Raw genomic sequence first — 26,272 nt, 5'->3', positions numbered from 1 at the left:
AATGGTGGGGAACAGTTGTTACATTATATTAATTCCTTTAAAGGCTTCTTTATTCATTCACTTGTTAATACAAGAATATTTTGTCAAAGATTTATGGATGAGTTCTGGAAAGGCCACAAATCACTTGGAATGCTATGCAAAGTTTTAGCATATATGTAGCACAGAATCCATTATTTGGACCACAAAGTCTAAAATATTTTATGTAGCCTATCATAGACATTTTATCAACTTCTATATCAAGAGTAGTTTAGACAAAAGAGGATGCAGAGGTTTGGGGGAACAGAGAAAACTATTCAAACTTAGATATGAGTCTAGTGCAGAAATCAAGTAGTATAGTGTTAATAATATTAAAGGTTCACTATAAAACAAAGATGATTACCACAGTGGTCTCTGCTGCAAATTTTTTTAAATTACATAGATTGTAAGAAGGAACTCTGATCACATGATCACACTGGTCTTCTTTTCAACCAAATGTGTATATAATATTTGGCAAAATCACCTTTTATCAAAAGAGAGTACAAAGATAAAATAACTTGATCAGTCTTGTATTCAACTGGTTTTAATTACCAGAGGAGCTATAACCAAGCATAATAAATAAAATCAAGCTGTCAAACAATGCAATGGGTGCAGCCCAAAGTAGCAATCTAATGTTGGAAATGCTCAAGAAAATATCAGAAAACCATCTGTCAGGAACATACCTGAAAATCTTTTTCATTAGATTGATGAGAAGACTGCATTTTTCGTAAATTTGTAAAATTAAAAATCTCCTTAGAGATAAGGAGATTTTTAATTTTACAAATTTACGAAAAATGGGAGAAACCATGAATAAGGCCCAAACAATAGTTGATATTGCTGCTTTGAGAAAACTGAAACTTTAATTAATCCATGTAGTAGTTTAAATATAGATACTTAAGTTTTTAGAAGGCATGTGTTGAGGTGGGGGGGGGTGTTCCTTTAAAATCAATAGTAAAAACTTTTTTTACATAAAAGTATCCATTCTTACATTTAGTAAATACTGATAAAACTGAATAAATATAAATACCCTTCATGTGTTCCAGAGTATTAGTAGAGTACATAATGACCAAAACCTTATATAGCTTCTGCTTTTATTCAGCTTACATATACTTTAATGAGTTAACACTCTAATTTTTTTTTTTTTTTTTTTTTTTTTTTTGCCAGTCCTGGGCTTACGCTCAGGGCCTGAGCACTGTCCTTGGACTTTCTCAAGGCTATAACTCCACCACTTGAGCCTCAGCACCACTTCTGGCCTTTTCTAAGTATATGGTACCAAGGAATCAAACCCGGGTCTTCATGCATGCTAGGCATGCACTCTACCACTATGCCAAACTCCCAGCCCCCTAATTTTGTTTTTAAGTACTTCCAGTAATTGATAAATCTCTTTCCTGCATCAGATTTATATTTTCCCTTCCCCTGCCCCAAAACATAAAACAGATGAAAAGCTCAAATTCTCAATCTATTCCAATAAATTAGCAATTCTTTTTTTTTTTTTTTTTTTTTTTGCCAGTCCTGGGCTTGAGCTCAGGGCCTGAGCACTGTCCTTGGACTTTCTCAAGGCTAGAGCTCTACCACTTGAGCCTCAGCACCACTTCCGGCTTTTTTGTATGTATGTGGTACCAAGGAATTGAACCTGGGTCTTTGTGCATACTAGGCAAGCACTTTAACCACTAGGCCAAACTCCCAGCCAAATTAGTAATTCTTTTACCTATTCTACAACTGTACTTGCTAAGTGACCTTAGAACACTTTCTCCATTTTTTTTTTTTTGGTTTCTTGGACATATGCTCATGCATGTGTATTTGTGTATATGTGTTTGTGATATATTATTAAAATAGTAACAAAATTACTTTCAATTAAACAATTCTACTTAAACATGCTCACCTTGATTATTTCCACCAACTGATCCACACCACTGTCTCCTGGAAATATTGGTTGTCCTAGCAATAATTCAGCCAACACACAGCCTGCAGACCATACATCTGGTGAGAAAAGAAAAGTAAACTTATTAAAACAAAGTAGCTTAAATGGAAATACTTACATAGTTTCTAGTTTTACTTTGCTTACAGATAAATATAGAATTATATAAAACCTAAAACAGGAGGAAAAAATACTGTATAAGTTACAAAAATAATGAACTTTCTTTTCAGTACTAAGAATTGATAGGGCCTATGATTGCTAAGCAAATTATCTATCACTTAAGCAAAACCCCCAGCCACCAAATAGTTGACTTTTCAGTGAAAATAGGAATCTCAATCCTGAAAGAAAAATTTAAAGAGTAATGTATCTTGTTAATTCTATTGATAAAACCTAAAAAATAATTTAACCCAATGTCCTGGCTTATCCAGAATATGCTGGGGGGGGGGGGCGGTGGCTTATTTTTGCTGGGTTTGGGACTTAAAACTTGGGCCTGGGTGCTATCCCTGAGCCTCTTTGTACTCAAGGCTAGCAATCTACCACTTGAGCCACAAGCACCACTACTTTTGACTTTTACTAGAGATGACTCTGATGAACTTTTCTGCCCAGGCTGATGGTTAAAGGTAGATCCTCAGATCTCAGTCTCCTGAGTAACTATGATTACAAGTATGAGTCACTGGCCCAGCAAGAATACTCTGATTTTGAACTATTATCCTGAGATAGCCATAAATAGGATTTTTTTCTTTCAAATGTAAGTCATTCTGTTTAAAGCCTACTATTAAGACTTCTGCTATTTAGTTCTCAAGTTTCTGGGATTTCTATGTTTTATACAGATGAACACTCAAGTGCAGTTTACAGGAATGAACATAAATCAGTGCTAGTCAGAAAGAAATAATGCTGAATGTCATGGAGATGATTAGGTATACTATCACTGTCTAACAGAAACTGGAAATCTCTATTCCAGGGACTACTTATTTTTTTGCCTTTTTTTTTTTCTGTGTGATCTTTAGTTGTTTACGTAGTGCTGGTAATGGAACTCAGGGTCTTGTACATGTGAGACAAACTACTATTGGTCAAAGCCTGAACCATGACCCTGTTTATTTATTCAGTGACATCCCTATCTTAACTATGCTCTGACTGGTCATGACTCCTGGTTTCAAGGGATCTGTGATTACTTCCTACTCACCGAGAAAAGGATTATAGAATTCATTTTAAAAGAGGCTGGGAGCATAGCCTAGTGGCAGAGTGCTTGCCAAGCATGCAGCAAGCCATGGGTTGGATTCCTTGGTACCATTTACACAGAAAAGGTCAGAAGGGGTGCTATGGCTCAAGAGGCATAGTGCTAGCCTTGGGCAAAAACTGTCCAAGGACAGTGCCCAGGCCCTGAGTTCAAGCCCCAGGACTAGCAAGAAAAAAAAAAAAGAATTCAAAAAGTTGATTGTGACCAGTTGCAAATAATAACTGAAACATCTACTCTGTACTAAGAGTTCTATCTGATATATTTGGAAACTGCTAAATGAGGCAAATAAAAAATTTTGCTAGGGACTTTTTACTTCATGTAAAACCAACACTAAACTTTTATAGTCAAGTACAAATATATGATCTTATTCAATGCTTTTTCTTTTTGGTGGGGCTGGGGTGCTGCACCCTACTACTGACCTACATCCCAAATTTCTAAATTTTTTTTGGGAGGGAGGGGGTGTTAGGCTTGAACTCTGGGCCTGAGGGTTGACCCTGAGCTCTTCAGCTCAAAGCTACCACCTTACTCCTTGAGCCACAGTGCCACTTCTGGTTTTCTGGTGGTAAATTGGAGATAAGAGTCTTATGAACGGTGATCCTCAGATCTCAGCCTCCTGAGTAGCTAGATTACAGGTGTGAGCCACTGGTGCCCAGCCCAAACTCCAAAATATTTTGACCCAAGTTTTAAAATATTCCTTTACCCAGCTAACTAAACGAGAGTAATACATTTGCACCCATTTATTTCCTTTGTGATATAGAATTAATCTCAGAAGTTGCAGTAAATAATTATGTCTCATAAAGAACAATGAAAAATGTTTTCTTAGGATTCAGTTATAAATGTAGAAGATAAATAAGAAGGAATACTAATACCTATCCAAAGATTCACTGTGGGGCCCGGAGTTTGGCCTAGTGGTAGAGTGCTTGCCTAGCATGCACGAAGACCCGGGTTCGATTCCTTTGTACCACATACTTAGAAAAAGCCAGAAGTGGTGCTGAGGCTCAAGTGGTAGAGTTCTAGCCTTGAGAAAAATCCAAGGACAGTGCTCAGGCCCTGAGCTCAAGCCCAGGACTGGCAAAAAAAAAAAAAAGATTCATCGTGAATTTTAAGTACCTTCAAATTACTACAAACAAGATACTTGCTATTCACTTGCTAGGAAGTAACATGGATCTCTTTCTTATTTCATAAGATACAATGACAAACCTCTTCAAACAGAAGAAAACTAAAACAAAGGTTTAGTTAAGCTAAAATGGCATTTTTGCTTCACATTTAACACATGATCAAAAGGTCTTTTGAGACCATTTAGCCAGACACTTCAGAGATAAGATAATAAAGGCATAATAAACCTTGAATGACATGCCAAAAGCAAAATTCATACTGAACAGCACAGGGTTTGGAAGTCATTGTTAAGTCACAATCAGGCAGTCTTAAAAACCCATATACACTCTTTCCTTGTCCTAAACAAGCCTTTCATTCTCATTCCGCTCAGTTAAGACCATCTAATAAGAATGAGAGCTTCTACTCGGGAAGGTGAGATCTGAGAATCAAGGTCCAAGGCCTGGGCATAAAAGGACCTGAGATTCTTACCTCCAATTAACCTCTAGTAAAGGGAAGTGGGGCTTGGTTCAAGGGTAGGGTAAAAGAGCTCAGGGACAATGCCCAGGCCTGGGGGTAGGGCAGCAACCTTGAGATAAAGAGCTCAAGGACAGTATTAGATGGAGTTCAAGTCCCATCACCTATCCAAAAAAAAAAAAGTGAGACCTTCTGTTTTGGTTATTTGATACAACAATAACAATATCTGGTCAGAATCAGTGACTTATATTTCCACGAATCTCAAGATGTACCTATATCAGTATACTTCCGGATCTCTCAGTATCTATTCACCCACTCCCCCCTCCTTTTCTCCCCTCCCTCAGTATGTATACAAATCTGTCAAGGGGTAAGCTTCCTAAATCTCAAAAGAAAAAAAACAAATCTAGGTAAAAGGCCACAGTTCATATAAACATTCCTTAAAGTAGCAGATGATATATTATGAAGGTTTTAGAATAATGAAACTGTCTTTATTTTAGGTGACTAGGACACAACTCAACCAGGATCTTGTATATAGAGATAACAATCTACTTTATAGCTAGCTCAGCAGCAATAAAGCTGCTAGACAAAATAGTCTTTGTAGTACTTATCAATTAATATAATCCACATAATATAGCCACCGTAAGATTTAGCCAGCATATCCATAAAAAGATCACACTTTCCTCTGTGCTGGTCTCAAAATGTAGTCTACAGAGCCCGAGGTATTCTGGATATGCCCAGAAGTCTTACAAGGCAAACCTACTTTAGTTTATTGCTCTTTTGCAAAATAAATGCGTTTTGGTTTAGGGATGTTCACATTAGAAAATTTCTACCTCAAGGCCTGGGAGCTGTCTTGCCAGAGCTTTATTTTGCTCAAGACTATTATTTTATCACTTGATTTACAGCTCCACTTCTGCTTTTATGATGGTTAATTGGAGTTAAGAGTCTCACAGACTTTCCTGCCCAGGCTAACTTCTACATAGGATCCTCAGATCTCAGCCCCTTGAGTAGGTAAATTACAAATGTGAACTTTTGTCTCTATATTTCTTACTAAGAAGTTCTCTATAGAGAACTTCTATATATGAGGAAATGGCGCTGTGGCTCTAGTGGCAGAGCGCTAACTTTGAGCAAAAAGTGTCCAAGAACAGTGCCCAGGCCCTGAGTTCAAGCTCCAGGACTGGCAGAAAGAGGGAGAGAGAGGGAGAAAGAGGGAAAGGGGGAAAGAGAGGGAGGGAAGAAGGGAGAGAAGGAGGGAGGGAGGGAGGGAGGGAGGGAGGGAGGGAGGGAGGAAGAGTGAGAGGGGGAAAGAGAGGGAGGGAAGGAAGGAGGGGGAAGGGGGGAGGGAGGGGGAGGGAGGAAGGGAGGAAGGGGGAGGGAGGGAGGGAGGGAGAGAGAGGGAGGGAGGGAGGGAAGGAGAGAGGGGGAGGGAGAGAGAGGGAGGGAGGGAGAGAGAGAGAGAGAGAGAGAGAGAGAGAGAGAGAGAGAGAGAGAGAGAGAGATAAAGAGAATCATATGAGTAAAATTATTTTTGTCTCCACCTGTATACCTAGCCTAAGCTTACTCCTTGTTCTTTAGCTTACTATTTATATTCAACTAATCAAGGACTCTGTTCACTTCAGGCCACTGCATTAAAATGTGAGGTAAAAGGTCAAAGAAGAATGTAACTAATTGTCCTTGTTCTTACTCTTTCTAAAAATCCCAGATAAAGATTTCTGAAGAAATCAGTGGGTTTAACTCAAATACTAATGACTTAAGTAGACCTGAAATAATTAATTGAGGTGGCAAGTAGGAATTCAGAAATAGTCTTCCTATTGATTTCATTATTAGTATAGTGAAATAACATTTAATTAATAAATTCTTTAATTGCGATTAAGCTCAAAAACAAGCTTATCAGAAAGTAATTTTTTTAAAGAATCTAAGCATAGGGCTGGGAGTTTGGCCTAGTGGTAGAGTACTTGCCTAGCATGCACGAAGACCTGGGTTCTATTCCTTGGTACCACATACTATGCTGAGGCTCAAGTGGTAGAGTTCTAGCCTTGAGAAAAATCCAAGGACAGTCCTCAGGCCCTGAGCTTAAGCCCAGGACTGGCTTTAAAAAAAAAAAAAAAAAAGAATCTAAGCATATCACTTAGAATGTATTTGAAACCTTTAAGGTATATGTGTATTAACTGACCAAAAGAGACTAGTTGCTTTTTTGTTTTTGTCAGTTCTGGGCTTGAGCTCAGGGCCTGGGCACTGTCCTTGGACATTTTCAAGGATAGAGCTCTACCACTTGAGCCTCAGCACCACTTTCTGCTTTTTACTACATATGTGGTACGGAGGAATTGAACCCAGGCCTTCGTGTATGCTAGGCAAGCACTCTACCACTAAGCCAAACTCCCGGCCCCCAAAAGAGACCAGTTTTATAATTCCAATAAAATAAATAATCCCCTAAAAATGGAATAGCAAGTACATCTTAAATCCAAAAAGTGAATTGTTTTGTGTGTGTGTGTGGTATCGAGGAATCGAACCCCAGTTTTGGTGCATGCTAGGTAAGCACTCTACCACTAGGTCAAACTCTGAAAATTATCTTGTCTTTAAGAAAATTTCTATTATACAGGCACATTATTCCTTGCACAGCAGTGAAAACAATAAATAACTAAACTCAAGATACTAACAAAATTACAAGCGTTCTAGTCAATTTGGATACTTACCTATACTAGAGGTATAATCAGTGGCCCCAAAGATCAACTCTGGTGCCCTATAGTACCGAGAACAGATATATGAAACATTGGGTTCTCCTCGGACCAACTGCTTTGCACTAATAGAGAAAAAAAATAAGAAGTAGAGTCTTTAAGTCAATATATTCAAGTATATACTGCTGTTTCATATCATTTTAATTATATAACATAAAAAAGAAAATATAACTATGACTCTCCCCCAAAAAGAGAAATACATATAATTTTATAACATCACTCTGAAAAAAAAAAATTAGAAGAGTAATTTATGGGGAGGGGCAGTGTGCACCAGTCCTGGGGCTTGAAAACTCAGGACCAGTTACTGTCCCTTAGATTTTGTGCTCAAGCTAGTACTCTACCACTTGAACCAGGGTTTCACAACTCCACTTCTGGCTTTCTGGTAGTTTATTTGAGATAAGCATTGCACAGAGTTTTCTGCTTGGGCTGGCTTTGAACTACTATCCTCAAACCTCAATCTCCAGGAAGCTAGAATTACAGGTGTAGGCCAGTAGCTACTGGCCACTGTTTTAGAAAAGTAATTTTTAAGTAAAGTATTTGTCAATTGTCACTAAGGAAAAAAAGAGATTAAAAGTCACAGGAGGACAAATGATTAATTTTTTCTGATATGCTATTCTTTAAATTCAACTTGTAAAACATAGAGAGGGAAGGCTAGAAAAGTGATATCTCTTGCCACCAAAAAGCATGCCAATAGGTCCTAATTAATCTGCTTTTAGGCTACTTGAATATTGAAATAGCTTTTAGCAAAATTGCTAACATCTTAGGGTTGATGATACTGCATCCCACCACTAAGTTATGGATTCAAAGCTCAGCTAAAAAAAAAAAAAGAATATTTTATGGGGCCAGGAGCGTAGCCTAGTGGTAAAGTGCTCACCTAGCATGCATTAAATCCTGGGTTCCATTCCTCAGTACCACATACACAGAAAAAGCCAGAAGTGGCAGAGCCTTGAGCATAAAGTATCCAAGGACAGTACCCAAGTCCTGAGTTCAAGCCCCAGAACTGGCAAGGAAAAAAAAAAGGTAATATTTTAATGCACCCCCCAATCCCCCCTTCCCCTCACCCTATACTGGGGTTTGAACTTAGGGCTTTGAGCTTGTTTTGGTGGTGTTTTAACATTTGAGCCTCTAATCTGAATTTTTGGATTTTTTTTTGCCTCTAATCTGGTTAATGGAAGATGGAGTATCATGGACTTTTCTTCCAGAGCTGGCTTTGTATTGCCATTATGAACTTCTTGAATAGCTAGGATTAGCTAAGTGTCCAGCTAAAAAGTATATTTTTAAATTAATTAAATATAATCAGAAAAGTCGATGTATGATAGTAATACTGAAAGCCCATCTTCTTTATTTTATACATGAGGTTGGAGTATATACACATAATATAATTCAGACAATAATAAAAATACGAGAAAAAATTAAGCTTCTCAAGTATACTGTATTCCCCAAGTTTCCCCTACCAGAAGCAATCAATGTTTTGGAATTATTGTATATTCTCTCAGAAATAAACAATTATATATCTATAAATACAAAGACATATTCACACCATCACAACTCATGTTTTCTTTTTTCATATAATAACTTTTTTACTTACCACCCACAAGATTTTATTATCTTGCAGCTTTTCACCAGGTTCATATAATCACATTTTTGAAATATTGGATAGAGGCACGGCTAGCTTACCTTCCAAAGTCACAGAGTTTTAAGACAGCTGTATCAGGATCCAACAAGAGGTTCTGTGGTTTAATATCCCGATGGCAGATTCCAAAGGAATGGATATAGGCTAAACTTCTGAACAGCTGATACATATACAACTGGTATATATATGTGGGGAAAAAAAACCATCTTATTAAATACTTTCTATTCCAAACAAATCAGAATCATCAAACAGCAAATAAAGTTAACTGCATTTGTCCCTATTTGTTTAATTCTTACAATGGCTTAATGAGCCACACTTTTATTCTCATTGATATATGAGCAGAAATTAAAGGTGAATGAACAGTTTGAATACAGTTCTAAGTTGTCAAGTATAACTCAAGCCTACTATTTCTCTTTTTGAGACAATGGTAAGGACAAATAATAAAATAACTGTGCTGTTTACCATGGCAAAGGAAAAAATGCATCCAGATCTTTTATATACTCAAATATTGTCCTTATACAAGCTTTTTGTTTTTTTCCACTTAAATTAAAACCTGGTATAGTGGTACTACCTGTCACCTCTGTTACTTAGGAGGCTAAGGCAGGCTTGAGCCCAAAAGTTCAGGACCAACCAGAGTGATACCTAGAAATTCTACTTTTCTAAAACAAACAGCTGGGTGTCAGTGGCTTCATGTCTGTAATACTTGCTATCAAGAGAATGAGAGCTGAGGCTCATAGCTGAAAATCAAAACCAGGCAACAAAGTCTTTTAAAGACTCTTTTCCCCAATTAGCACCCCAAAAGCCACAAGTAGCGTTTGTGGCTCAAGTGGAGAGTACTAGCTTTGAGCAAAAGACTTAAGGGGACAGTGCCCAGATGCTGAGCTGAAGCCTCAGAACCAGCAATAAAGAGATACATAGGGGCCCAGGAGGATAACCTAGTGGTAGAGTGCTTGCCTAGCATGCATAAATCCCTGGGTTCGATTTCTTGGTACCATATACACAGAAAAGGCTGGAAGTGGTACTGTAGCTCAAAGTGGCAGAGTGCTAGCCTTGAGAAAAAAGTGTCCAAGGACAGTGCCCAGGCCCTGAATCTCAAGCCCCAAGACCAGCAAAAACAGAGAGGGAGAGAGAGGGAGAGAGGGGGAGAGGGGGAGAGAGGGAGTGAAGGAGAGAGAGGGGGAGAAGGGGAGAGGAGAGAGGAGGAGAGAGGGGGAGAGAGGGGGAGAGAGGGGGAGAGAGGGGGAGAGAGGGGGAGAGAGGGGGAGAGAGGGGGAGAGAGGGGGAGAGGGAGACAGAGAGGGGGAGAGGAGGAGAAAGAGGTAGAGAGGGAGAGAGAGGGAGAGAGGGGGAGGGGGAGAGGGAGAGAAAGAGGTAGGCAGGCAGGCAGGCAGGAAGGAAGGCAGGCAGGCAGGCAGGCCGACATTAAGTTCCTAACAATGATTTTATCTTCTGGTTTAGAGAAGCATCATAAGATCCTTTAAGGGAAGTGGTGCTGTGGCGCAAAGTGGTAGAGCACTAGCCTTGAGCTGAAGAGCTAGGGGACAGCACCCAGGCCAAGTTCAAGCCCCACAACCACCATCAACAAAATAAAGAACCTACAGTATGAGAATGTGACCTAGGGATAAGAGTGCTTGCCTAGCATGCACAAAGCCCCGGGCTCAATTCCTCAGTATCACATACATAGAAAAAGATGGAAGTGGTACTATGGCTCAAGTGGTAGAGCTCTAGCCTTGAGAAAGTTCAAGAGCAGTACCTAGGTCCTGAGTTCAAGCCCCAGGGCTGGCAAAAACAAAAAACTGAAAAAGACCCATTAAGTTCTGAAAGGTGCTTACTAGGAACAAAAACTTTTTGACTGTATCAATTGCAAAAAAAGTAATAGTATAAAACAAGATGCAGAAAGATTCAGACAATAGGGTAACAGAACATACTCAGTGCATGAAAACAAGTCTTGCTTGCTACCAGAGTAGCAACTGCACTTCCTTATGGTTGATCTTCACTTTTTTTTCAGGATTATAAAGTATGTTCTGCACTGTCTCATAACTCTTTTGCTCAAGGTTAGTGGAGCCACCTGCACTGCCACCTGCCAAACAGCCACCAGCTGTTTGTTGGTTGTTGAGAGGTAGAATTTCTAGATATCATCCTGGTTAACCCTGAACTTTTGGGCTCAAGCTATCTTCCTGGGCCACCAAGTGCCTGCCTAATTTTAAATTTTTTTTCTAACAAATTCACACAGAGAAAATTGACAGGTCATCCCTAACAGGATCTAATGAGGAATTAAAGGAACTCTATAAGAATCTCTTAAATGATTCTCAAGTGGAGGTCACAGTAGTATCAGGATTGTTTATTCTCGTATATTCTCCATAGGATACAATAGGTACCAACTATGCTGCTACCATTGATGGGATTTTCCACGTTAAGTAAAAAGACAGTACTAATGTGAACTTATGGTTTATTTATCTTTGAAAAAAATAGATGTACTTTATCTCTGAAAAAATATGCACAAATTTTGCTAAAAAGATCCAAAAATAATAACCCTATGGCAGTGGGCACCTCTAGCATTTCAAATACCAATTTGGTAAATACCAACATGGTCTCCTTAGAGTAGCCCAATTTCAAATATGAGAAAAAAATGTGTAAGACAACCTGAAAATACTGTCAGTCCAAATAGCACGGAAGCTATCAAATAGCATCAATAATTATGACAAGCACTTTAAAATATACAAGTAAGAAAACACCTACCAGGACACTTATCTATGAAACATTCTATGGAACTAACTAATTAAAAGTTTTGATAAGTGAAAGGTGGGACTCATACGTATTGTACGCCTTATCTTTTAATTCTAACTACATCTTAGTATATAAATAAGGGAAGTTTTTCTTTATAGAAAAAAACTACAACTTAAAAAGGACTTAAAAACATTAAAATCTTAACATTTTACAACTCTTGGTGAATAAATTTAGGCAATGGTAATATATAGGTAGTAAACATCAAAAGACTTCTTTTTCCTCAAGTAATCACCAGTCATTATAACTAGTCTCAATTCATATTAAAAATGCATTTAAGCTGGGCACTGGTAGATCATGCCTATAATCCTAATTACTCAGGAGGCTGACATCTGAAGTTCACAGTTCAAAGCCAGCCTGGACAGGAAAGTCCATCAGACTCTTATCTCCAATTAGCCAGAAAACTGGAAGTAGAGCTGTGGCTCAACATGGTAGAGTACTAGCCTTGAGTGAACGAGCTGAGGGACAGAGCTCAGGGACAGTGCCCAGGTCCCAAGTTCAAGCCCAACAACCTCCCATAAGCATTTAATTACTAATAGTCTAAGGAGATACAAGACAGAACATATAGAAATCCAATCAATAAAAGAGACCTCGTTTGCTTCTTTTTGTGATGTTCCTGGGACTTGAACGCATGCGCCCAGTGCTGTCCTTGAGCTTTTATGCTCAAGGCTACTGTTACCACTCAAGCTGCACACAGCCCTACTTCTAGCTTTTTAGTGATTAATTGGACATAAAGAGTGTCATGGACTTTCCTGCACAGGCTGACTTCAAACTGTGATCCTTAGATCTCAGCCTCCAAAGTAACTAGGATTACAGGTATGAGCCCCCAGCATCCAGCATGTCCTAGTTTCCTTAACAAAAAAAGGTGAGAGGATAAGAACCTACAAATTGAAAGAAACATTAAAGGCACTTAAAACATAGGCCTTAACTGGATGCCAATTCATACATATAATTGTCAAACATGGGAAATCTAAACTGCATATATATGGGGCACTAGTGGCTCATACCTTGTAATCCTAGCTACTCCGGAGGCTGAAATCTCAACATCTCAATTTGAAGCCCGCCAGGACAATCCATGATGCTCTCATCGCCAATGAACCACCAAAAAAGTCAGAAAGGGAGCTCAAGTGATAGAGCAAAAAAGTCTTGAGCAAAAAAGCTGAGGGACAGTTCTTAGAACCTGAGTTCAAGCCCCACTATTTACACATACATACACAATTTATTTAATGGTACTGATAAAACACTATCTGTACTGAGTATGACAATAGTGTTTTAACTTGTTTCCTATTTTATAAAAATATACCATAGCATTTACATAAGAAAATAATAAATAATAAAGGGAATATATAATAAAGGGAATAGAGAGTGGTAGACAAGAGATGAAATTAGCTATGAAGTAATATTATTAAAGCTGTGGGATGGGCATATATAGAGGTTATTTTGTTTGCTCTAGTTTCATGTATGTGTGTGTATGTGTGTGTATTTGTGAGTGTATTTGTGAGTCATGGGGCTTGAGCTTGGCCTGGCACTGTCCCTGAGCTCTTCAGCTTAAGGCTACCCCCCTACCTCTGGGCCTGGGCATTGTCCCAGAGCTCCTTAGCTCAAGGCTACTGCCACCTACCCTTGAGCCAAGTCCACTTCCCATTTTCTAGAGGTTAATTGGAGATAAAGAGTCTTAGGTCCTTTTGTGCCCAGGCTGGTTTTGAACCTTGATCCTCAGATCTCGGCCTCTAGAATAGCTAGGATTACAGGCATGAGCCACCACGCTCGGCTGCTCTTGTTTTATATGTGCTTGAAATCTTCACTTGAAACAAGTGCTTAGAGTGACTAAAGAGAAGATGCTTGAATGAGCACAATTTCTGCAGGCAGGTATGAACAGAAAATCATCTGGCATATCTTAGTTAAGCACTGAGGAAATTTATACTGCTCAGAAAGATATCCACCCTGATCTATCAAACAATATATCTAAACCTGGAGGGTAGATTCATCAGAGCCCTCTCTAAATTTTTCTCTTTCCCAAAGATATTTTGACCATTAAAAAATACCTGACATTCCTAGCTTCTGAACCACTTTTATAATACTTTACTTTGTTTATTGTTACTTATGTAGCTGTTTTTTGCCTATAGGAAGAATAATGAAACCTATGGTGTTAAATCAGATTACTATGAAATAGTTTACACTTACTTGCTATTTAAAGAGCTGAAACAAAACTAGTCCAACTACTATGCACACCTCACTGAATGTCCTTAATATGCCATTTCGGATCAAGTTAAAGCCTTCTATTACTTCTACTTTCAGCCCCCATGTGTTTTCTCATATTAAGCTCATTTTACACCCCAGCTATGTTGTGGGGACAAAAGAAATAGTTTTACAAATGTGGAAGACAATGAATGACTCATGCAAAAGTACCAAGAGTATACCGGGCTTCAGAACTGAGTCTCTAGGAGCCAAACCCAGTATTTCTTATGATTCATGTATTTACCAGTATTCTGCACTGTTAGCAAGGCATATTATTCTAAACTAAGCTGTTCAAAAAACTGACCATTTTAGATTTAGGGAATTCAAAAGGATACACTGCTGTGTTAGTAAGACAATATAGGCTTTACTACTCTAAAATGAGAAGAAATTCATACGAAAATCTGTATGTTTTTTAATTTCTACTACCTTCAAGTTAATCATAACCTAAAACAAATTTTGATAAACCTAAATCAAATTATACTGAAATGTGTTTTTTAATCTCCAGTTGAGTTCAACGGGACTCCTGAGCTCCTTAGAAAAACTGATCTAGCTACCAAAAGTATTAAAAGAAATTCTATTATTAATGTTTCTCAAGTCTAAAACTGTTAACAATTAGCCAGATGCCAGTGGCTCCTACCTGTAACCCTAGCTACTTGAGAGGCTGAGGTTGAAAGGGCTGTAGAAGTCAAGGCAAAAAAGTTTCAGAGACTCCATCTCTGTGAAGGGAAGATGGATACAGTGGCATACATCCATCATTTCCATGACAGGAAGCCATAAATAGGTAGATAACGGCCCAGGCATTTGCCTCAAGAAAGAAAGACCTTACTTTAAATACAACCAGAAGAAAAACAGGGCTGGAGGTATACTCAAGTGATAGACCACCAGCCTAGCAAATGCAAAGCCCTGAGTTCAAACCCTAGTAATTCTAAATAAAAGGAAAAAACATATAACTACTAAGAAAATATTCAATTTTAAACACAAAACACAAGTTAATACTATTTGCTAGGTTCCCAAAAGTATATGCCAGTTATACTTAATGATAATATTTATTTCTTCTTCCCTCTGCCACCCTCCTCACTCTTCCATCCCCCTTTTTGTGTCTCACGTATTTCTTTAGGGCTTTTGAACATAGGGTCTTGAGCTATAGGCAAGGGCTCCACTACTAATACCTCCAATGCTCTCCCACTTTTGAGAATATAGAGAAAAACTTGCCAAACTTCTGATACAGCTGCAATATATTTATAACTTGATAATTTATTTACTTGAACTTGAGCTGGGCACAGTGGCTCAGACCTGTAATCCTAGCTATGCAGGAGCCTGAGATCTGAGGATCAAGATTCAAAGCCAGCTGGGGTACAAAAGGATCTAAGGCTCTTATTTCCAACTAACCATTAGAAATCAGGAAGTGGGGCTTGGCTCAAGGGTAGGATGGTAGCCTTTAGTTGAAGAGCTCAGACACAACGCCCAGGCCCAGGGATAGGGTGGTGGCCTTGAGCTGAAGAACTCAAGGACAATGCCCAGGCCAAGGTCAAGCCCCATCACACACACACACACACACACACACACACACACACACACACACACACACACGCTTGAACTTGAATATACTTACAATCATATAATTCTACATATGCAAGTTCATTCATGATGCATTTATTTTGGTTGGAAGGATAATAAAAACATTAGACTTAGCATAACATAACAATGACTATGTGCTATGGCTATCAGAAATAAAATCTAATTTTCATGAAAAATTTATCAAGAGTCATAAAAGTTTAAAAAGGGAAGACTTCATAGGTAGGTATGGTGGTATACACTTGTAATCCCGGATTAGGAAGACTAAAGATCAAGGTCAAAACAGGATAAACGTTAGCAAGACTATGTCAACAAATAAACTGATAGCGGGATTGTGGTCCAAGATCTGCCTGGGCTAAAAACCCACAAGATCCAAACCAAACATTGACTAAAGCTGAGCTGAGGTGAGCTGAGCTGAGCTGAGCTGAGCTGAGGTGGTTCACGCCTGTAATCCTAGTTACTCAGGAGGCTGAGATCTGAGGAGAGTGGTTCAAAGCCAGCCCTGACAAAAAAAAGTCCATCAGCCTCCTATCTCTATCTCCAATTAATCACTGGTAAACCAGAAGTGGAACTATAGCTTAAAGTGGTTGTGCGCTAGCCTTGAGCTGAAGAGCTCAGGGACAGCACAGAAGCCCTGAGTTGAAGCAACATGTCCAAAAAAAGAAAAGAAAAGAAAAGAAAAAGTTGGAGAGACAGCTCAAGCAGTAGAGCATCTGTCAAGCAAGCACAATACCAAGTTCAAATTCTAATAACAGCCTTCCCACTGCATAAAAGTTTTTAAAAGTCTTAAAATTTTTTTAATTATACATGAATAAAAAACTGTACAAATACTTACTCTGCAATTTCCCCCCTCATATTAAATAAAAGCAGTAATAAAATTAATTAAAATATACTCAGTATTATCCCTGGCTCACAATAAAACAAAGGATTGTATTTTTACATACCTTGACATAGATCACAGGGAGTGTCTGTTTGGCTCGACTATAGTGTCTGGCAACTCTGTATACTGTTTCCGGAACATAGTCCAGCACCAAGTTAAGGTAGACCTCATCTTTCTGCAAGAGTTTGTTATAAAACAAAAACATAGATTAGAAGCCAGGTGCAGTGGCTCACGCCTGTAATCTTAGCTACTCAAAAGGTTGAGATCTGAGGATTGTGGTTCAAAGCCAGCTTAGGTACTACTACAAAGCCCATGGGACTCTTATCTCCAATTAATCATCAGAAAAGGGAAGTGATGCTGTAGCTCCAGGGCAGTAGCCTTGAGCTGAAGAGCTCAGAGACAATGCCCAGGCCCAAAATTCAGTCCCACTGCCTACAAAAATAAAATAAAATAGAGCTCTAATAGGAGTAAATATGTAAGTTGTTTATGAATGTATCTCACATATAAGTTCAATATAAATGTATTTCGTGTTTAGACTTGGACACCATTCTCAGATTACTTCATTATGTATAAGCAAATTTAAGAACTGATCTCAAGCATTTCATACAAGGAGACAGATACCTGTAGAAGTAGAGTTCAAAGAGAAAATGTTTAGAAAACTTTGTAAGGAGGCCTTTGCAAATAAATTTATATATAATATAGAGGCTCATAAAAGAAATAATTCTGACATTTTTTTTCTTCCCTGGGATATTATAATCTCTAGTACTTAATAACAAAAATCCATGAATATATAAAATTCCATTATTAGAGATCTATAAACATAACAGATGCTCCATAATCTTACCTGGGAAAGTTCAGAAAAAGGTAAAGATCCATGAAAAGATTAAAGACAGGAACAAAGTGATTACTAGGTTAAGAGGGGGAAAAGTAGCATGACCTAAAGAACTTAGGTGGGTGGGGGGGGTGGGAGGAAGCTCACAATATTTATGAGGGTTAATAAAAGGAGAAATACCATTTAAATTAGCTTTGAAAAATGGAACTGAGAAGCAAGTATCAATAAAGGATCAATTTGTTAATTATGAAATGAATTAGCTAAGATACTATTATTTGTGCTGCATACACAGATATCCTTTCATAGGCTTTGTTTCAAAGGGAGGAATTTTTAAGGAAATGTAAATAAAGTATCAGGAAAAAGTATTAAAAACTAGCAAATCTGGGGGGCACAAGTATGGCCTAGTGGTAGAGTGCTTGCCTAGCACTGGGTTGATTCCTTAGAACCACGTATACAGAAAAGGCTGGAAGTAGTGCCATGGCTCAAGTGGTAGAACACTAACCTTGAGAAAGCCCAGGGACAGTGTCCTGAGTTCAAGACCCAGGACTGGAAAAAAAAAAAAAAAAACACTAGCAAATCTTGTTGAATACTGCAGAAAGACTTACCAAACTAAAAACAAAACAAGTAAGCCTACTGAGGATGCTAGGTTTGGGGTGGGGAATGGGAAGAGAGTGGGATTAAGGGGTGGGATTGACTGGAATACAATGTGAACATGTGTGGAGACTAACAGTAACATCCTCCTTTATATAATATAAGCAAATTTTTAAAATTCTGTCACAGGGCCAGGAGTGTGGCCTAGTGGTAAGAGTGCTTGCCTAGCATGCATGAACACTGGGGTCGATTCCTCCGCACCAAATACACAGAATAAGCCAGAAGTGGTGCTATGTGGCTCAAATGAGAAAGCTCAAGGACAGTGCTCAGGCCCTGAGTTCAAGCCCCAGAACTGGGAAAAAAAAAAATCTGTGACATTAAAAAAGTTATTTGAAGACAAAAGAACTATGAGCTATAAATCAATAGGCATGATGGATCTAAAGTCATTAGATACTAAACTATAAGCATGAAATCTGAACTCCAAAATGTCAACTGAACTTTTCTGTACACACACACAAAAAGTGATTTAGTTGCTACTCCACCATTTTCCATCTTAAACCAATAAGGTGGGTAGGAAAGGGGGGCCTCACAGACTGAAATTTGGCAGAAGGTACAGTCATAGGCAGAACGATTTTTAAAAGGTAGACAAAAGAAATTAGTTTTCTTTGCTTCCAGCTTCAATGAGTACAATGACATTGGTTATTGTACCCTCTAAAGAGAAAAGAAAATGGGTAAGGGATTCATAGCACAGCCACAGGCACACTTAACTTTTGCAAAACTAAATATGATCAGAAATAGTAACTATATACTACGAGCTCTATAATACTATATCCCTTTTCCAACTGGCTAGGGACTGGTTAAGCTGGCTTACAATGTCTAATCCCCAATCTAGTCCAACTAGTCCTCCTCCTTCCTCTTCTCTGTAGTCAACTTCCACTTAACAAAATGACCCAATTTTCCTCCAATAAACAGATGAAATTATCAATTTCATAAGCATATAAGGGCCATAAAATATTAATAAAAGATATTAATTTGCTTGAAAACTAAAGACAGGTGTTAAAAAAAGAAAATTATTTTCCCTCCTTTCCTTCCTCTCTAATTATCCTTCCTTTCACCCCTTCTCCTTTTTCTGAAAGACAAGGCTATGGAGCCCAGGCTTGCCACTAATACTGAGATTAAAAGTATATACCATACTTCCTGGCTAAGACAATTCTTAAATGCATATCCTCTTTTATTTTACATTAACATTTTCTTGATATAACTAATAGTTCTGATGGGCATATTCAGGTTCAGAACCACTGTGGCCTGTGCTTTATATTGTTGTATTCCATTACTAAAACTATTTTGTGGAGGTGGAGGGTGGGGAAAGGTTATTTTGAAAAGTGTTATCACAGTATTTAGTGAACAGTTTTGTCAAACTTACCTTCTCACCGCTTGAGTAGAAGAAATAACGCAATCGGACTATGTTACAGTGATCTAGCTTTCTCATGATTTGGAGCTCTCGATTCTGAAAGGGAAACATGAAAACAGGTTTTAAATATTTTTCAAACTCTTTATTATGACCTGGATGCTTCCAAGATAACACCAAACATTACAAACAGCAGGCGAAAGATAGGCAAAACAGTGAACCAGGTATGGTGGCACCTAAAAGTAAACTCCATACATGGGAGGCTGAGGCAGGACTACAAGTTCAAGATCAGTCTGAGGTCACAGCAAAATCCTGTCTCAAAAAACAATCTTGGGGGATCAAGAATTTGGCCTAGTGATAGACTGCTTGCCTAGCATGCATGAAGATCCGGGTTTGATTCCTCAGTACAGCATATACTGAAAAAAGCTGGAAGTGGTGTGGTGGCTCAAGTGGTAGAGCGATGGCCTTCAGGAAAGCCCTAGGACAGTGCGCAGGCCCTGAGTTCAAGCCCCAGAACAGGGGCAAAAAAAAAAAAAAATCAGATTTATAGATACACAATTATTTTCAAATTGCTAAAAAAAATTCTGAACACTTAACTGCTACATTTATATCCTTGCTGAGCAGTAACAAACAGCAAAGACTTTGCGGAATAGTACTCATCCAAGAGTACTAGGGTTGTGCATGCTAGGCAAGCACTCTGGCACTAGGCCAAACTCCTGGCCCCAAAATTAGAATCTTATAGGTTAGTTTGTATTTATTTATTTATTTATTTATTTATTTATTTATTTATGCATGCCAGTCCTGGGGACTGAACTCAGGGCTCTACCATTTGAGCCTCAGCACACCACTTCCAGCTTTTTTATGTATGTGGTACCCAGGAATCAAACCCGGGTCTTTGTGCATGCTAGTGTAATCTGATTTTTTTTTTTTAATGTTTTCTTCTTGGGGACTGGCACTGGTGGCTCATGTCTATAATCCTAACAGCTCAGGGGGCTGTGATATGGAGGAGTGAGGTTCAAAGCCAGCCTAAACTTTCAACTGACCTCATTTTTAAAATAACCAGAAAAAAGAGGCATGGTTCAAGCCAGCTGAACAAGCTAGCTAAGGAGTCAAGAGTTCAAAGCCTTATACTACAACCCCTCGCCCTTCGAAAAAGCTTACTTATTTATACTGTATTTTGCAAAAATGTCAAGTCCACTGACTACAAATAGCTTATAGGCTACAGTGTGTAAGAAATATCTGTAATGGTTACCAGGGCCAAAAATTTTGCAAATACATTTAAAAATAAACTTCTCGGGGCCGGGAGTTTGGCCTAGTGGTAGAGGGCTTGCCTAGCATGCACGAAGACCCGGGTTCGATTCCTTGGTACCACATACTTAGAAAAAACCGGATGTGGTACTGAGGCTCAAGTGGTAGAGCTCTAGCCTTGAGAAAAATCCAAGGACAGTGCTCAGGCCCTGAGCTTAAGCCCAGGACTGGCAAAAAAAAAATAAAATAAATAAATTAAAAAAATAAACTCAAAAAATGAATTAGAGAAGGGAAGGGGAACGACAAAATGGTGAGACAAAGGACAAAGGGTGAACCAATGTAACAGCAATACGAGACAGTATGCTGGAAATGAAAATTACAAACTGGGGAGGGGAACAACAGGAGAGGGAGGGAAGGGGTAATAATGTCCAACAATAAATGTACTCACTACATTATATAGGAACTGTAACCCCTCTGTACATCACCTTGACAATAAAATTACATTGGAAAAAAAAAGAAATTGGGCCTTAAAAGAAAAGCTTGCAATCCTATTGTTTATCTGAGTTATAAGCAACTGAAAAGTTAACTCCCTGGAAAGAGCTCAGTTAAATCTTAGAAAGAGTTAAAATACAGTTCAGTAGCAACTGAAAGGCCATAGTTTGTAAATTTTCCAATTCATGCTCATTCTTCTTAAGAAACAAACACTAAATAGTAATATAATAGAACTAGATAAAGTTCTTGTATAGGAAGGGGCAATTTAGTACGATATTGCATACACGTACACGATGTACTTCATTAAATTAACTCCATCATTCACCCTTCCTATTTCAGGGCTTAACTATCACGCTATTCTATTTCCGTACATGTCTAAGAAAGACTATATTTAATCTCTCTACTTCCCTGTCTCCTTTTGTCCTCTCCCCCATATGCTAGCTCTCAATATAGAAAAGGTAATCAGAAATACCAAAACATAAGGTACTTTCAGTTAATATGATTCAGAGAGCTACAAAACATGGAATACATGCTTGAGAATCTGGAAGATTACTAGTGTTATGGTCAGGAAAGAGACCAAATATGAGGAGTGTACAGATGTCTAAGAGCCACAAAGGCAGAGGAAAAAAAAATGAATTCTCCTTTAAACTGAAATTCTGGTCTAGGCTTCTGTATGATATGATTTTTAATTCTTTTTATAGTTTAACAATCTGTCAAGACATTACTTATTAAACACGTAAGTAAAGCAATAAGTGACAGTGCAGAATAACTACCTTAACAAATATGACAGGGGATGTCAGACTCTAGCTTTTGGCCTTGGCAGATAGCAGAACACAAAGAACTACCAATTTCAAAACTTCCATTTCCATTCTAAATTCAAACTGTTTCTGAAAACATTTCTATACTTTGCAATTTACATTTAGGTGACTAGATTCGGGGAAAAAAAAAAAAAACCACAAAGCCTGCTGTTAAAGCGAGACTTATCCTTCCCGTGATACATCAATAATAAAACTGATGCTCTGAAGGCAGAGGACTATGGTTACAGGGACTCAAAATATAAATATTTAGAGATAGGCTTGGAAATAACCAGAAAGAAACCATATGCTGGTGGCTCATGCCTGTAGTTCTAGCTACTTAGAAGGCTGTGAATGGAAAGACTGCAGTTTGAGGCCAGCCTGGGCAGAAAAGTTACTGAGAGAACACTTCTCAATGGAAAAGAAGCTGGTATGGTGGTGCATACCAGTCGTTATGCACACCTGTCATCCTGGCTATAAAGGCAATCTTAAAAAAGGTAGAAGCTGGGTGTGGTGACTCACACCTGTAATTCTAGGTACTCAGTAGGCTGAGATCTGAGGATCGTGGTTCAGTGCCAGCCTGGGCACCAAAGAGTCCATGAGACTCTTATCTCCAATTAATTACCAAGAAACCAGAGGAGGCATTGTGGCTCAAGGTGTAGGGGAGTAGCCTTAAGCTGAAGAGCTCAGGGACAGTGCCCAGGTCCAGAGTTCAAGTCCCACAACCAACCAAAAACAAAACAAATAACAGATAGACTATATTCCAGGCAAGTTCCCAGGCAGAAAGTGTGACTCTATTTCAAAAATAATCACTAATAAATCATTTGAGGTATGGTTCATTGACAGAATGCCTATGTAGCACGTATAAGGTTTAAACCTCACTTCTGCCACTACCATCCCCCCCCCCGCAAAAAAACAGCACTCCTCTTTAAAGGAGAATGTGTTTGCATCATCTGAGTAAAGAAAGACCAGTAGAGGATATTCAGAGATGTAGGCAGAAACAATAATGTACATGTTCTCATCTGTCATGGTAAAAAACTGAATTTCACTCAAAATATGCAGTAAAGTAAATGCAGGTTTGAGGCTTTATTTGAATTCAATCTTCTCTCCCTAGAGCTCAAACTGTAGCAGTCAAAGAAAGATAGGACAAGAAAAGTGATATGAACTGGTTTACCTTTCCAAAAGAGCATTCTAAAATCTAAAGAGAATAAATTTGGAGACTCAAGTTGGGCAAGAATTCTGTTATGCTTCTCCTAAAACCAGGAACAGGTAAGGATGCCTATTCTTTCCATTCTTCTTCAATATACTCCTGCAATTCTTAGCCAAAGCAATAAGGCAAGGAAAGGACATAAAAGTAATTCACAAAGGGAAAGAAATTAAACTATCCCTATCTGCAGATGACATGACCTTATACCTAAAGGACCTCCAAACTCCTACAGCTTGATCAACCATTTTGTATCCTGGATAGAAAATTGACCTGCCAAAATAAATAGCCTTTCTGTTTGCCAACAATGTACAAGCAGAAAGGGAAATCATGAAAACTACCCCATTTGCAATAGTCTCAAAAAAAAAAAAATCTTGGAATTAACCTAGCCAAATATGTAATCTTTACAGTGCAAACTATAAAAATCTGAAAAAAAAAAAAACAGTCAAAGAGGATACCAGGAAATGGAAAGATCTTCCATGTTCATGGATAGGTAGACTATATCGTGAAAATGGCCATACTGTCAAAAACGATACACAAATTCAATGCAAACCCCATCAAAATCCCAATGACATTCTTTTCTAAGATATAGAAATCCAAAAATTCGGGGGCCGGGAGTTTGGCCTAGTGGTAGAGTGCTTGCCTAGCATGCACAAAGACCTGGGTTCGATTCCTCGGTACCCCACATACATAGCAAAAAAGCCGGAAGTGGTGCTGAGGCCCAAGTGGTAGAGTGCTAGCCTTGAGAAAGTCCAAGGGCAGTGCTCAAGCCCTGAGATCAAGCCCAGGACTGGCAAAAAAAAAAAGGAAATCCAAAAATTCATATGGAACAACAAAAGACATAGAATAAGCAAAGCAATTTCAGATACCAAAAAAAAAAGGTATCCCAATACCAGATTTCAAACAACTACAGAGCCTTCCTTAATAACAAAAACAGCTTGGTACTGGCACAAAAATAGACCTGAAGATCTACGGAAAGACTAGAAGACTCAGAAATAAAACCATATAACTTAGTTATCATATATTTGAGAAACAAACCAAAGACATACAGCAGAAGAAACATAGCCTCTTCAACAATTGGTGTTAGCAAAACAGGGCAGCCATATGCAGAAAACTAAAGTGGATCCCTGCTTGTCACCATGCACTAATACCAATTCAAAGACTTCAATGTCAAACCCAAAACTCTGAAACTACTGCAAGAAAGTGTAGAATAGAGATTAGAACTTATAGGTATAAGCAGAAATTTCCTGGATAGAGTTCCAGGAGAGAGACTTGACAAGTGGCACTAGATTAAAATAAAAAGTTTCTGCACAGCTAAGGACATAGTTACTAAACTAGAAAGACAGCCAACCAACTAGAAAAAGACCTTTACCAACAATACATCAAAGGCCTAATATCCAACATGTATAAGGAGCTCAAGAAACTAAACCCTCCCAAACTTAAATACACCACTTACTAAATGAGCAAAGAGCCAAGAAGAGACTTGTTAGAAGAGGTAAGAATGGTAAAGAAACACATGAGAAAAAGCTCACCATCCCTGACCATAAAGGAAAATGCAAATCAAAAACAACCCTGAGTTACCATCTTACCCCAGTTATATTGGCCAACACTTTAAAATTGAATAACAATAAATGCTGGTGGATATATAGTGGGGAAGGAACCCTATTGCACTGATGTAAGAATGTAAACTAGTACAACCACTCTGGAAAGCAGTCTGGAAGTTCCTCAAAATACTACACCTAGGCCTTCCCCATAACCTAAACATACCACTCCTTGGCACCCTAAGCATCATGAGCTAGGATAGAATAACGACATCTGCAAATCCATGTTCATTGCTTCACGATTCATAACAGCCAATATATGGAAACAACCGAGATGCTCCACAATAGATAAGCAGATCCAAAAAATCGAGTATCTTTATACAATGGAATTTTACAAACCCATTAGAAAGAATAAAATAATGCCATTTGTAAGGTATAATGGAACCAGATCAAATCACATTAAGTGACCTAAGTCAAGATCAGAGACAAAAGACACATGCATGTTCTCCCTGATATGCACAAGTCAGATCTAAAACATACTGGGATATAAGAAACTACATCGGATTCTAGATACTCACATATAATGAGACCAAAAGAGGAGAGAGACTCACAAACCATCTCTTCATATGTATATAAAATAATATGCATATCAAAACGAATTCCAAAGGACTTTTTTCTTAAGTTGCTTTTTCTTTTGCTGATGATTCTGTATTTTTTACCTTCTTTATGATGTATTCTTGTGCTCATCTGAGGGAGAGTGAGGTGAGGGCAAAGAATCCAAGGGAAAAGGGTGGAGAAGTAACAGTAGTGGAGTGCACTAGACAATGATGAAAGTGAACTATGCAACTCAAGAGTGGAGATGGGAGGGAACAGGAGATGAGGGAACAGTCTATGACACTGTATGAAAGGAAAAATACTTACTACCAGATGTATGCAAATGTAATCCCCACTGTGTATCACCTCTAAAACAACAGAAAAGAATTTTTTTAGAGGGGGTCTGTGGTTAAGTTTAAAATCCATATTATGCGGCCAAGAAAGGCTGCAGGTTAGAAAAATGTAGCTGAAGGTCATCTGCATAAAAATGATTTAAGCTAGGCACAGTGTCTCACACCTATAATCCTAGCCACTCAGGAGACTGAGATCTGAGGATCGAAGTTCAAAGCCAGCCTGGACACTAAAGATCATGAGACTCCTATCTCCAATTTTTAACCACTAGAAAATGGGAACTGGGGCTTGGCTCAAGGGTAGGGCAGTAGCCTTGAGCTGAAGAGTCTAAGCCCCACAGCCCATTTAAAAAAAAGAAAAAAGAAGAAGAAGTTTAAATATAGGGATCTTATGATGTCATTAAGGAAGAAATTGTAGGTGGGGGAATCACAAAATAAAAATGAATAGAGTGGTGTAGAGTAGCTAATGAACCAGAAAAGACAGGAGAGAATGCTATCTTAGAAACCAAAACTTTTCAATCCACCAAGTGCTGAGAGGCTGAATAACAATAATTGACAAGGTTAGTTTCAATACAACAATGGTGACAGAAACCTAATGAGATTGAATTAAAGTGGGCATGGAACATTTTGAAGGAGA

The 26,272-nt window shown here is 38.4% G+C and overlaps 1 protein-coding gene across 3 annotated transcripts in view; it reads right to left on the bottom strand.

Annotated features, from left to right (window-relative positions):
- Positions 1-26,272, bottom strand: part of Gsk3b (glycogen synthase kinase 3 beta) — a 131,540-nt gene that overhangs the window by 44,358 nt on the left and 60,910 nt on the right. For all 3 annotated transcript variants that reach the window (XM_090345700.1, XM_090345683.1, XM_090345689.1), the window contains exons 3-7: positions 19,428-19,511; positions 16,646-16,756; positions 9,149-9,279; positions 7,430-7,536; positions 1,898-1,995 (exon numbers count right to left, since the gene is read on the bottom strand). In XM_090345700.1, coding sequence (XP_090201826.1) covers positions 1,898-1,995; positions 7,430-7,536; positions 9,149-9,279; positions 16,646-16,756; positions 19,428-19,511 — 531 coding nt within the window. The remainder of the gene's footprint in view (positions 1-1,897; positions 1,996-7,429; positions 7,537-9,148; positions 9,280-16,645; positions 16,757-19,427; positions 19,512-26,272) is intronic.

The sequence above is a fragment of the Megascapheus bottae genome, chromosome 1 (assembly GCF_031878675.1).
Source record: "Megascapheus bottae isolate mThoBot1 chromosome 1, mThoBot2.hap1, whole genome shotgun sequence".
Lineage (NCBI taxonomy): Eukaryota > Metazoa > Chordata > Mammalia > Rodentia > Geomyidae > Megascapheus > Megascapheus bottae.
Note: the sequence above shows the minus strand (reverse complement) of the source record. Positions and strands in the feature narration are given on the sequence as shown.